The sequence below is a fragment of the Marmota monax genome, unplaced genomic scaffold (genome assembly GCF_021218885.2).
Source record: "Marmota monax isolate L192 unplaced genomic scaffold, Marmota_monax_Labrador192_F-V1.1 WCK01_AAM20220418_F8-fsc00111, whole genome shotgun sequence".
Lineage (NCBI taxonomy): Eukaryota > Metazoa > Chordata > Mammalia > Rodentia > Sciuridae > Marmota > Marmota monax.
This window is the reverse complement of record NW_026695067.1, coordinates 1,496,076-1,509,060: the sequence shown is the minus strand read 5'-3', so window position 1 is coordinate 1,509,060 and position 12,985 is coordinate 1,496,076. Positions and strand designations below refer to the sequence as shown.

The window sequence follows — 12,985 nt, the reverse complement described above, 5'->3', positions numbered from 1 at the left end:
ATGTATAGCAGACAATCTTTCATGAGTTTACAGAAAACAATAAGAAAGACTCCTTGTGGTTGTAAAGAGCACTCTTTTCCCTTGATATTCAAATCAGGACAAATTTATAAAACAAGAAAAAAAAAGAATAGGTCAATTCCCTTGGCCTACAGAGTAGAACATCTACTATATATATAGTTTATATATATATATATATATATATATATATAAAAAAATAAAATTTTTTTTTACTTCCCACAGTCTTTCATATGTAGTCAAATTACAGATTTCCTATCAAGCCCTTAGCAACCTTTAAAATATTTAAGACATTATCCATGATACCTTCTTGATTTTATCTCTACACTTTTGACAAACTCTTGGCAGTTAACTTTTATTCAAACAGAATATAGCTTGAATGGTGGCCATACAGTCAATAAAACAAATATTTACACAGAAGATAAAAAGCACAATTATAGAATATGCTCCTGCCAAATTAAAAGATTTCTAAGGACTTAAAACAATATAAACTACTTAAGAATATTTTTTAAAAAATAACCAAAACAGAAATAGTAAGAAATAAAGAAGGGAGAAGGGGGAAAATATCACCATACACTGAACATGACCCAAAAGAGTGAAACATGGAAGAACAGATCAGGGTTGGGTAAGAGGTAGGAGTCAGGGACACATTTCACATGGAAAAAAGTTACACAGAAGCTTGAGGGGAAAAGAGTACAGTATCTTTAGAAAATAACAGGAACCCATAGATATGCTCATGTTTGTAAATAAACAACTAGTGAGATACCATTCACAAATATTACAAAAACTGCATAAGGATATGTCTTGGGGGTTCAGGGATATAGCTCAGTTGGTAGAGTGCTTGCCTCCCCATGGACAAGGCCCTGGGTTCAATCCCCAGCACCAAAAAAAAAAAAAAAAGAATATGTCTTGCTAAGGGTAGAGAAGATAGTGCCTGGCATATAGAAGAGCTCAATAATATTAGAGCTGTGTAAAAAAGGGAAATATTGGAGAAGGGGTCAAACACTTTAAACAAACAAAACAGCTACAATTTTTCACAGAGTAACAAATCACAAACCCAGTAGAGAGGCCTCCAGCCCTTGAAATTCATCACCATTTTTTCTTTGCTCTTTTCCTTCTAAGCAAATGGCATCAACAATTTTATCAAAAACACCCATGTTTAAAGAATCTTTATCTTTTAGAGATACACATGGAAAGACAAGAGGAAGTGATATGTCTGAAATCTGCTTCAAAATAATATGAGATACAGATGAAATATGACTGGGTAAAAGTTTACCAATGTTGAGACTGGGTACATAGTTTCTCTACAATGTTCATGAATTGTATGTTTGTCCCACTCACATTGAGCATCTATAATAATTATTTTCTAATAATGTCGTAATTTACTAGCAGCTCAATCTTAATAGTTTCTAACAGTAATACCTAATCCTCACCAAACTGTCCTTTCTCTGAATGTGTCTAATTCACTTCTGACTTTACTCCCAAGGCCACTGCCTGGTCTAGGTCATCATTTGTTATCTGTCTATAGCAGATTTCTATCAGCCTCCAGTAGGGTTCTCAACCGGACACTGCTGGCATTTTAGGAGGGATAATTCTTCCATGTGGCAGACCACTTGAACATTACAAAACATTTGACATACCTGTATACCTGGCATTAAATGCCAGCACAGCACAGCACATCAACCCCATCCACATAGGGATAGTCAAAACCACACATATATTTTCTGCAGTGCCACCCATCCTGGATGGCAGATACATTTCCCAATTTACCTGATTAACTTAGTGGCTCCCCACTGCATACAGAGTTCAGTTTCCAATTATTTAAATCAGCTGTACCTTTCCCTGGCCACACCCAACTTCTCCCAAAATAATCACCCTCCAAGGCATCCAGGCCAGTCTCCTTACTAATATCGACTCTATGCTCACACTACTTCTTGTTCCCCAGATTTGGAAAATTTCCCTCACCAGCCTAAATTCTGGACTTCAAGTCAGAGCATAAATTGTCCCTTACTAAGCAAACCACGTTTTCTCAAGCTTTGGTGTCCTGTTTGGGTGGAGTTTCCTCTGTCTGGAATGCCCTTCCCTTAGCCTTCCAAAATTGTACTCACCTGTAGAAGATCAATTCCTCAAAGTTTTCTCAGAACTACCTCCCCCAATTCAAAAGTAGTTGCTCCCTTTAACTTTAGTTATCACATTGGGTTATAAAAAACTCTCCCTAGAACTCTTGAGTGCTCAAAGCAGGAGCCGCTCTGTCCAGTTTTGAAACCCCAGTGCCCACAACACTGGGACATGAATCCTCTCCTCACTACAACACTAGATTGTAGTTCTGTTTTGTTTGGGGGAAGTGGGGGCGGTGTAAATACAGTACCCACCTTCTCCCCAGAGTCTGGTAACTTCAAGGCGTTTGCAAACTCCCAACAAGCTGTAGCCACTGGAGTAAACCCACGGACTCAACCAAAGGGCGTTAAAGGCAACGGACTAGGTTTTAGCCATCCTGACTCCTATTATAAGAAAGAGTATATTCTGCATTTGGACCAATACCCTAAAATCCATTCCAAAACGAAAAGCTTCAGAATATACTTTTATGAAGTTATTTAATACTTCAATATTTTTCCAAGTTTTGAGCTTTCCGATTAAATGAAAGGAGTGAGCTCTTTTTAAAGAGTCTTTTCAGCGTTATAATAGAACATGACCTTTCTGAGCAGTAAACCTGGGCACTTATCTCCGGTCCCCATCAATGATTTTCGGGCTGAGGCACAGGAGGGGCTACGTAAACACAGCCGTCGCACCACCTGCCGCATCCAGGGCACAATGCGCGTTAGCGCGGAGTGAGGTCGGGAAAAGGAATACTTCCAAACAGTACCAGAGGCTGCGTCCTAAACTTTTTTTTCCTTCAATGAATCCGTTTTCAGTTCACCCTTACACACCAACTTAAATTTTTTTTTTGTTGAGCAAGCAGGCACGAGGGAAACCTGGCGGAAGAATGAGTCGCTAAAACTTAAGGGCCGTTCTCCTTCCCCACCTGAGCTCAAACAACAGCCGGAGCTGACCCGCCGCGCCGCAGTTCCAGGAGCAGGCCGGCTGCGGGCAGCCAGGGCGACCCGGCGAGGGCAGGGGCCGCCGCAGTCTTCGCTTCGGGTCGTGGCGACGGGGGCCGTGAGGGGCCAACAGCCCCGAAGCCATCCCCGCGCCCTCCGCCTCCTTCTAGCCAAACCCGGAGCCGTCCCAGCGAGGCCTGGGCCAGGCCACTCGCCGGGGAAAGGGGCGGACCCGCCCCGCCCGGGGAGCCGGGGCCTCTCGGGGCGGACTCCCCTTTGTCCGAGGACTCCGGGCACCCCCAGTTCGCCCTCGCCCGGCCCCGAGGGGCTGCGGCCGAGCGTCTCACCGTGATGTTGCAGTGGAGTGTGAGCGGCGGCTGCGATGAGTGCGGGCTGCCCGGCGGCGCCGGCGGCGGCACCAGGAACTGGCAGTGCAGTTCGTCCAGCTTCCAGCTGACGATGCGGAATCGCTCGTGGTTCTTGTCGAAGATGGACGCCAAGAACTTCAGCTCGGTCTTGAGCCCTGACACGGACATCTTCCCCTCATCTCCGGCGGGAGGGGTGCGGAAGGGGAGCTGGGCCCGGAGCCGCCGTCACGGCCGCGACCGCCCCGTGGGGCCGGCCCGGGCCGCGCTCTTGCGGCTCCGCCTCTCCCCGCCGCCGCGACCAGCGTCGGAGCGCGGCTGGAAAATGGCGAGGGGCACGAGGCCTCAGCAGGCAGCTGTGCGGCGCCCGAGCCGCTGCTCCCTTTGTAACCGACTCCACCGGCAGGAGGCGGCGGCCCCGAGGCTTAAAAGAGCAACAGCGTCGCCGCCCCCGCTACCGCCTGGGAAAGGGCTGCCCCCGCCCCGCCCCCATAGCCCCGCGCGCCCCCGTTCCGGCGCGTGCTCGTGGCCAGTGCGCGCGCGCCCGGCCGCCCCCTCCTCGCCGTGACCCAGCCCGCTTCCGCTTAGCCCATCTGCTACGCGACTCGCACCCGCGGACCAGAAGATCGGGGCCAGGTGGCTCCAGGGCTCCGCACAAGAGGAGGAGCCGTAGACCCCCGCGCGTCCCCGGCCTGGGGCCAGACACGTGTGCGGCCTATTGCACCGGCCACGTTGGCGCTGCAGCGGAAGCACGCTGGCCGCTGGGGGCTGCTTACAGGCTTGGCCCTCGGTGAACCACTCACCTGACTTTGGTGATAGACCAGGGTGCACGCCGTTTAGTTTCATCTCAACTACTCAAAATTTGATCAGCACCACAACTTCTATAGGCTCAGGTCTAAGGACCTTCTCACTGAATGTGCTGCTGTCTCCTTTGCTCTCAGTCCGTTTGCCGAAGACGATGATTTGGCCACGGCCAGCAGCTCCCTCCCATTTCCCATGATTTCCTCCTTTCCCTTAATCACCACCTTGAGCTCACTCTGGCATTTATTTGTATCTTCTTCCCCTTCCCCCATCCCATCTCAAGTCTCTGTCTCTCCAGGAATTCTTTGCCGTTTCCCAGCTAACTCTCCAGCCCGCCTGAGGGTCCGAACCACCCAATCTAAAATAGCCACCCAGACACTCTATATCACATCACTCTATCCTAATTTATTGCTCTGCACCAATCACTATCTGGTATTTTCCTGTTTATTTTTTCTTTGTCGCTGCCCAACACAAGTGTCTTATTCAGAGCTGTATTCCCAGGATCTAGAAAAAAGACCTATTACATAGCAAAAGCCATCTGAAATCCCCAGTAGTGAGCACAATCCCTGGCACATTCTAGGTGCTCCCAAAATAGATGAAGGACTGCAATTCAAAGGAATACAAGATAATTGGGGAGGCATAGTGTGTGCAGTAATGTGTACTAGAGGCAGGACCAGCTTCAGAGGTGTGTGACCCATGTATTTACACAGGACTTCTAACTTAGAAGGATCCAGTGCTTAATTTAGTGCTCTGCTGCCACCATCTTGAAATTCTTAAATTTCAACAAAGGGCCCTACATTTTTCTTTTACACTGGTCTCAATCAGAGGTACCTGATTGCCTACTTGTCTCCTGCTTCATGATCTACAAGAGGTCTTTGGTCTACTGATCCCCTTAGGTGACAAAATACAGAACACATGGAGGTGTTAAGTCCACTGAATAAGAAACATTTTAAAAATTTTTTATTTTCACTTACTCCTGAGTGTTATAACATGTTACATTTGCTTCTCAGTCTTCAATGGGTCACAAACAACCTTTGAGAATCTAATTAAAGCTATGATCCATCTTACCAGGAAAATACTTCTGCATATAAAATTTGCAGTGACTCCAGTGTAGACACTGGGATGGGAGAAAAGGTTTTAATCCTGAGCTTTAAGCAAGAAATAATTCAATTCACATGCTGTATCAGCTGGGTTAAACACAGTTGTGACTTGTCATTTTCATTTTCCTTCAGTCCCCAGTATTTAGGACCCTGACAGATATGGCAGTCATAAACAAGGATCTGAAATAAAGGGGAACAACCTAGTCACAAATATGACTGAGAAATAAAATGCCCTAAACAAGTTATTTAATCTATCTAAACGTTATTTCACCTCTAAATTGATGGAAGACAATAAAGAGATCCCTAAATTGCAATTTATTTGTATTAGTTATATCTCAGAAATATGTACAAGTATTAATTTAACAATCCTTTTTGAGAATCTACAATGTGCTTATGCCCTAATAGAGCTAAAAAGATGTTCCAAATTCAAGAAATTTAATATATAGCATCAAAAACTTCAGACTGCAAGTAACAGAAAACTATGATTGAAAATTGCTTGAAAAATAAGGAAATATATTGCTTCACATGATAGGAAGTTCAGAAGCAGAGCAGGCTCCAGGATTGGTTGATTTGAGCCTTAAAAATATCATCAAGAGCCCAGATTCAATTCCTTTGTCAAGCTGAAAGCAAGCTGGCTGAAACTTTTTTTTTGCAGGTCATATCCAGACTTAATATGCAGTGGCAGAAAGGACATATTCTTTCATATGTCCTTCCAAGACATGGGAACCTTTCCAAGAATCCTCCCAGTAGATTTCCCTCGTGTATCATTGGTCAAAAATGACAAAGCAAACAAGCAAATACATGGGATCACTCATTCGATTTCCAATCATATAGTATACAGTGGATGCTGAGGACTTACCACAGTATCTGATACAGACACATAAATAAAGACAGAACAGATGTGATGAGAGATTCAAACTACTGAACTACTAACTATCATGGGAGAAAGAAATTAATTCCAGATATTACTTGCATAGAAGTATAGCCATGTTCAGAGAATATTCAAGAACCCACTTGATTATACAGTACAGGAAGGGGCAAAGAGAAAGAGAAAGCTGAGAATTTTTTGACCAGATTTTTGGAGCCTTAACGTACCATGCCAGGGACCATAGTTTCATTTGGTGAGAGTCATCACTTTTTTTAAAATTTATTTATTTATTTGTTCTAATCAAAATGGGGCATGATTTTTCACTTCTCTGGTTCTACACAAAGTAGGGTCACACCATTTGTGCAATCATACATGTACCTAGGGTAATCATGTCCATCTCATTCCACCATCTTTCCTATCCCCATGCTCCCTCCCTTCACTTCCCTCCCCTTTGACCCATCCAAAGTTCCTCCACTCATCCCATGCTCCCCTCTGCCCCATTATGGATTAGCACCCACTTATCAGAGAAAACATTCAGCCTTTGTTTTTTTGGGATTGGCTTACTTTGCTTAACATAATATTCTGTAAATCCGTCCATTTACCTGCAAATGCCATAAATTTTATTCACTTTTAATGCTGAGTAATATTCCATTGTGTGTGTATATATGTATGTGTGTGTGTGTGTGTGTATCACAGTTTCTTTATCCATTCATCCATTGAAGGGCATCTAGGTTGGTTCCATAGTTTAGCTATTGTGAATTGTGCTGCTATAAACATTGATGTGGCTGTGTCACTACAGTAAGCTATTTTTAAGTGCTTTGGGTACAGACCAAGGAATGGGATAGCTGGGTCAAATGGTGGTTCCATTCCAAGTTGTCTAAGGAATCTCCATACTGCTTTCCAGATTGGCTGCACCAATTGCAGTCCCACCAGCAAAAAATGTATGAGTGTGCCTTTTCCCTAAATCCTCTCCAACAGTTATTGTTGCTTGTATTCTTGATAACTGCCATTCTGACTGGAGTGAGATGAAATCTTAGAGTAGTTTTGATTTGCATTTCTCTAATTACTAGAGATGTTGAACATTTTTTCATATATTTGTTGATCAGTTTTACATCTTCTAAGAAGTGTTTGTTCAGCTCCTTAGCCCATTTATTGACTGGGTTGTTTTTTTTTTATGTTAAATTTTTTGAGTTCTTTATATATCTTGGAGATTAGTACTCTATCTAACATGTGTGTGGCAAAAATTTGCTCCCAAAATGTGGGCTCTCTCTTCACCTCATTGATTGTTTCTTTTGAGAGTCATCACTTTTAACATCAATCTGGCATTGGTGTACAAAAAGGATTACAGTAGGTTTAAAGGAGTGAAGTAGCCACCAAGAAGAGGCAGGAAATCCAGATTCTAGATGGCCTGACATGAATTCAATGGGATCATTTATACCCAGCTGTGAGGTTCTCCAGTGCCAAACAATAAAGAGCCTTTGGATTTGTCCAAATCAATAGTGAGAGAAACTGAAGTAGGGCAAGTGACCGTGGAAATAGAAAGGACCACCCTGATTCAAGGAATATTTCTAAGGTAGAACTGCTGGCTCCTTAAAGATGATGAGGGAATAGAAGGGGAGAAAGTTTTGTTTAATTTCTAGAACAGGTAGCTGGAAGAGAGTGATTTCACTGACACAGCCAAGAAAAGATGTTGAGTTTAGTGAGCTAATGGTACTGCAGGTAGAGAATTTGTATCTTAAGCCTAAAGTTTATAAGGAAGCAGAGGATGGGATATATAATGTGGGTCAGCCATACATAGGTGATGGGGACGCCATGGCCCCGGTGTCATCATTGAGTCAAAGGAGGGAGGACAACCTGTTGAAGGGACCCTGAAGAAAGCCCACCATTGGGAAATGAGTCCTTTTAAGAAGTCAATGGATAACTTATGTATCAAATTATTTTGAGAAAGGACTAGAAAGTTGAGGATCAAGAAAAGGCCACGGGCATTAGAATTAGGAGGAGGTCAGTGGTATTTTAGAGAAAATCATTGCAATAGAATGGTGGGCATGGGGTCAAAATGATGTGGAAGTGAAGAAATTGTACATAGACTATGTCCTTGAGAAGTTTCAGAATGCAGAGGAGGAGATATGGAACAATGGTTTGCAGTAGTAAGCAAAGGGAAATTTTGGTGTTTGGTTTATTTTTATTTTAGGACAGAGGTAGACATACTGTGAAGTAAGCTTCAGGACCCTTTACACAGGCTCCTTCTGAATAAATCTTAACTTTAATTTGGTATTTACAATTTTATATTCTTTTCTTTTTTTAATTTTTTTAGATGTTGATGGATCTTTATTTCATTTATTTATTTATTTACTTACTTACTTATTTATTTGTATGCCGTGCTGAGAATTGAACCCAGTGTCTCACACATGCTAAGCAAGCACTCTACCACTGAGCCACAACTCCAGCCCCTGTATTCTTTTTCTTAAAGAGCATTTGCAAGGTTAAGTAAGCTTTGTGCCCTACAAATCCTTGATTTACAGCTAAGGAAAGAGCCTTGTATAGACAATAAAAACTGAAGTAAGAAGATAAAGATAAATCCCTCCCTCCACACTGTTGGGTGTGTGGGAGACCTTGCCTTTTAACATCACATAATCCCTTACCCCTCCCTCTCCGAAGGGTGTCAAGCTGAAGGGCGCTAAAGTCAAAAGTTTTCTCGATCAATCCCCGCTGGACACAGTGTCCACTTGCCCCTTCCTGAGTCACCCTGCCAATCAGTACCCACCACGTCGCCAAAGCAACCCTTCTTAAACTGAAGCTTGCAGGCTCATGCTGCTGCTCTCTTCCTCTCCTTTTCTTCCCCTTGGGGCAGCCCCCACCCCCAATAAGATCTCTTGGTTGAATTTCGGTCTAGGGTGAGTCACTCGCCTTTCACACACAGCACTGGGAAGCAAATTAGGGAAGACATAAGGAAATGCTGTGTTAAACTAGAGAGTTTAAAGACCTCATATGGAATGAATAACCTTGTTTTTAGCAAGACAAAGTAGACAGATAAATACAAAAGCCAAAGGACAAGGGAGTGCCATCAAAATTTATTACAAACCCTGAGCATGGAGTCTCCCATAAAAGTACAAGAAGGCCCATGAGAAGAGGATGGTTAGAGAGTCTGGAAGTCTCCAAGAAGACAGCAAGTTCAGGACGAAAGCAGAAGCCACTGTCTGTACCCTGGAAGGACTTAAGATTTCTCAAACTTGAATGTGGAAGAATTTCCAGTGATAGCATCTTCCATGCTATTCTGTTCCAACATATCCTCTAAGGATGTGCTCAGATGCCATCTCCTTTATCACACCTTCTCTAGTCCCATAAATTGAATGTAATTGCCTATTTCAAAATTTCCCAGCAGCTGGCCTGTTGTAGCACTTCTTTCATTGTGCCTTGGTTATGACTATGTGTTTTCATATTTGTCTCCTCTGATAGATTATGAAGTTTTCATCTTAATCCTTTCATATCTGCAGCACATGGCCCATGATGATCTCTGAGACATACAAATCAATCAGTCATGTTAAGTGAATACAGCCTACCGGAAGTAAAAACCACGTGATATCCTTGTTAGAAGACTGCAAGCACGTTGCAGGAGAAGTGATCTAGTTCCATGAAAATCTTGAGGAAGCCATGAGAACCTCTCCCTGATACAGTATACACCTATCACATGTGGCCACAGAGACCCAGACAACCATAGAGCTAGACATAGGTAGACATAGGTAGACATAGGAAACTTAGCCCATCCATGCTGAGACCAACAAGTGACTCATTATTTTACTGCAGCCAACTCAGCCAGAAAGTTAGATAAAACTTTCACAAGTTCAGACTCTTGACTTATAATAAAACTCCTAACTGTGATTTTAGTTTTAGTTAGTGATGCCTATCATTTTTTTCTTGCCCATATGATAAGGGGCTTCCAACCCAATGTAGAACACCTCAAAATTGTATGAATTCGAGGTAAATCTGCAAATGATCTACCAGGAGAACTTTCTGCACTGAGGGAAAAGTTCTATACCTGCCACTGTGTGGTGGCCACTATATTGAATAACACAGCCCCAGATAATTCTATGATATCACAGATAGTTCAGTACTTTCAAAAACATGTCTATCCTTCCTTATCCTTTGAAAGCAGTGACTATGTGTTACTAAGTATTATTTCTTGAGTACCTGACACAAACTCAGTGCTTAATAAATGCTTATTAAATGAATAACAAAAAAATCAAATTTCACATTTTCCCTGAACTTAAGTTTCTAAAGAAGGTGTGCACTAAGATTTTCTAGCTCAAAAAATTTTTTTCATAAGATTCAACACATTTTTATTGAGTACCTCCTACATATCAAATTACTTCATCTTTGTAGTCACCTTAGTAAATTCTCATTATGCCTCCTAAATAACTAAATTTCAGAAAAGGGAAATAATTTGATCAAGATTTGACCAAGATTTACACAGAAATAACTGACAAAGTCAGAATTTGAACCCAGTTCTGTCTGTTTGCACTACACTGCTGCTTCTATATAAATTATAAATACCACAAAAAGGCAAATATCATAAATATAAATAGCAAGTAAGCTAGCATTGAATGACCAGGGTGGCATAAGAACTTCACTTGATTGGAATATATATATATCTTCTTCCTATGCGTTCTGTGTTCTACAAATAGACTCTTGGTTGCTGAGCAAGAGATGCCAGCTCCTTCAGGAAGACCATTCAGGCTATTAAAAAGGAGGGCTGCTTCTCAAGAGAGGCTGATCAGTGCAGTGGGAGATCCTTCTGACCTCCAAAACACTGAAGAAAGTGGGGAAGAGGGCAATCAGACTGGAGTCCTACTATAATAAGTCATTAGGAAACTTTTTAAATTCTAAATAATAAACATTTGTAATAATAATCCCCCCTTCCCAGCATATGAAAACCTCAAGTAAAAAGATTTCTTCCTCATTCCTTCCACAGTGACTTTAATGAAAAATGTTCTCTCCGAACATTTAGGGTTAATAAATGAAAACATTCAGATCTTTCTGGATCTAAATTTAACATACCTTGGACCTAATAATTTCAAATGTAATCATTTATCCTAAAGAACTAACTAAGCCTGTATCTCAAGATGTAGTTACCAAAAGTAAGGGCAGTAAAAAACAGTTATGAAGCAACTGGGAAAATTTAAATGTTAAGTAATTTCTGATAATACAGAATTACTGTTTAGCTTTTTTTTTTTTCCTTCAGTACTGGGGATCAAACCCAAGACCTCGGGCATGCTAGGCAAGTGCTTTACCACTGAGCCACATCCCCAGTCCTATTTGATAAAAATTTTAGGTGTGCTAATAATATTATATTTTCAAATAAGATTCCTATTATATTTTCAAATAAGAGTCCTTCTCTTTTGAAAATATTGATGTATTTATTGATGAAATTTAAAAACAAAGATTTGGTTTGTTTTTAAAGCTCCCAGTATATATATATGTTGTAGATGGACACAATACCTTTATTTTATTTATTTATTTTTATGTAGTGCTGAGGATCGAACTCAGTGCCTCACATGTGAGAGGCAGGTGTTCTACCACTTAGCTATAACCCCAGCCCCTATCCCAGCTCTTTTTGTAACCATAAAAGACAAGAAAGGATCTAGAATTTTAAAATTTTAGTATGCCCATGTGATAGAGTAACATGGAACCATTAAATGAGTTTGTGTCTATGTCTGTAAGGATGCACCAAAATGGTAACAGTAGTCATTTCCTGATAGCGACTTTTTAGGTGAATTTTTTTTTCCAGTACTGGCAGTGGAACCTGAGACTTTGTGCATGCTAGGTGAGTGTTCTACCACTGAGCTACATTCTCAACTCTTTTCAGGAAATTTCAATTTTCTATCTGCTTATTTTTCTTTTCCTGAAATATTGGTTTTGAACATATACATGCCATTAACAAATAAATAATTTTAAATTGGTTTCTGGGAATTTAAGATAGAAGAGGTAAGTCACAAAAGAATATATATTTTTTTAACCCAGCAGTGTTTAACCACTGAGCCCCATCCCCAGCCCTTTTTATTTATTATTTTGAGACAGGGTCTCACTAAATTGCTTAGGACTTCGATTAATTTCTGAGGCTATCTTTCAACTCACAATCCTCCTGCCTCAGCCTCTGGAACCTCTGGGATTACTGGCTTGTGCCACCACGCCCAGGCACCACAAAAGAATTTTGCAAAGAAATTTTCAAGGGCCAATACATACTTGACTGTTGGATTTTGTTTATTTGTTTGTTTAATCACAAAAAGATCCCTGAAATAGGTGCAGCTCAGAGATTGAATTACAAATAAATGAGCTTCAGGTGCCCAGCAACAGCCAATTCAACTTACCCTTCAGAAGTTTTATTCTCATTGAAGGAATTCCTTCTCCCAAGACCAAGATCAAGATAAGTAAGGGTCTTGCTGCTTTGGGTTCAGGATAGAGGTTTACACAGGCATCTTCTCCCCTGGCTTGCTTCTTGTAGTGTCTTTCATTTAACCTAAGGTCCTTCTCAGTAGAACACCTGCAACATGAATCAACACTGCCCTGTCCATACTCCAGGTTTCAAGGGATGCTACTTCCAGGACGAATTTACAGAAACACAGACTTGATTCCATGTTTGGGGTTTGCCAAAATCAATTAATGCAGTACAGGAATTTGAATAGCCTGGAATCATCTCCCTAGTTACATTTAAGTCTCATCTTGCAAGATACGAAAAATTAAGTAGTAACAAGCACAGTTCTTCAGGCCTGACAGAGCAAGGGAAAGACAACCCGGCTCACT

The 12,985-nt window shown here is 41.7% G+C and overlaps 1 protein-coding gene across 3 annotated transcripts in view; it reads right to left on the bottom strand.

Moving 5' to 3' along the window:
* Positions 1 to 3,745, bottom strand: part of Ube2q2 (ubiquitin conjugating enzyme E2 Q2) — a 61,361-nt gene extending 57,616 nt beyond the window's left edge. Inside the window, exon 1 of one of the 3 annotated variants that reach the window (XR_006848100.2) lies at positions 3,401 to 3,745. Coding sequence is in view for 2 of the 3 variants with exons in the window: in XM_046427881.2 (XP_046283837.1) it covers positions 3,401 to 3,589 (189 nt within the window). In the remaining variant the exon portion in view is untranslated. The remainder of the gene's footprint in view (positions 1 to 3,400) is intronic. The other 2 variants (XM_046427881.2, XM_046427880.2) reach the window with 2 other exon arrangements.
* Positions 3,746 to 12,985: the final 9,240 nt, after the last annotated feature.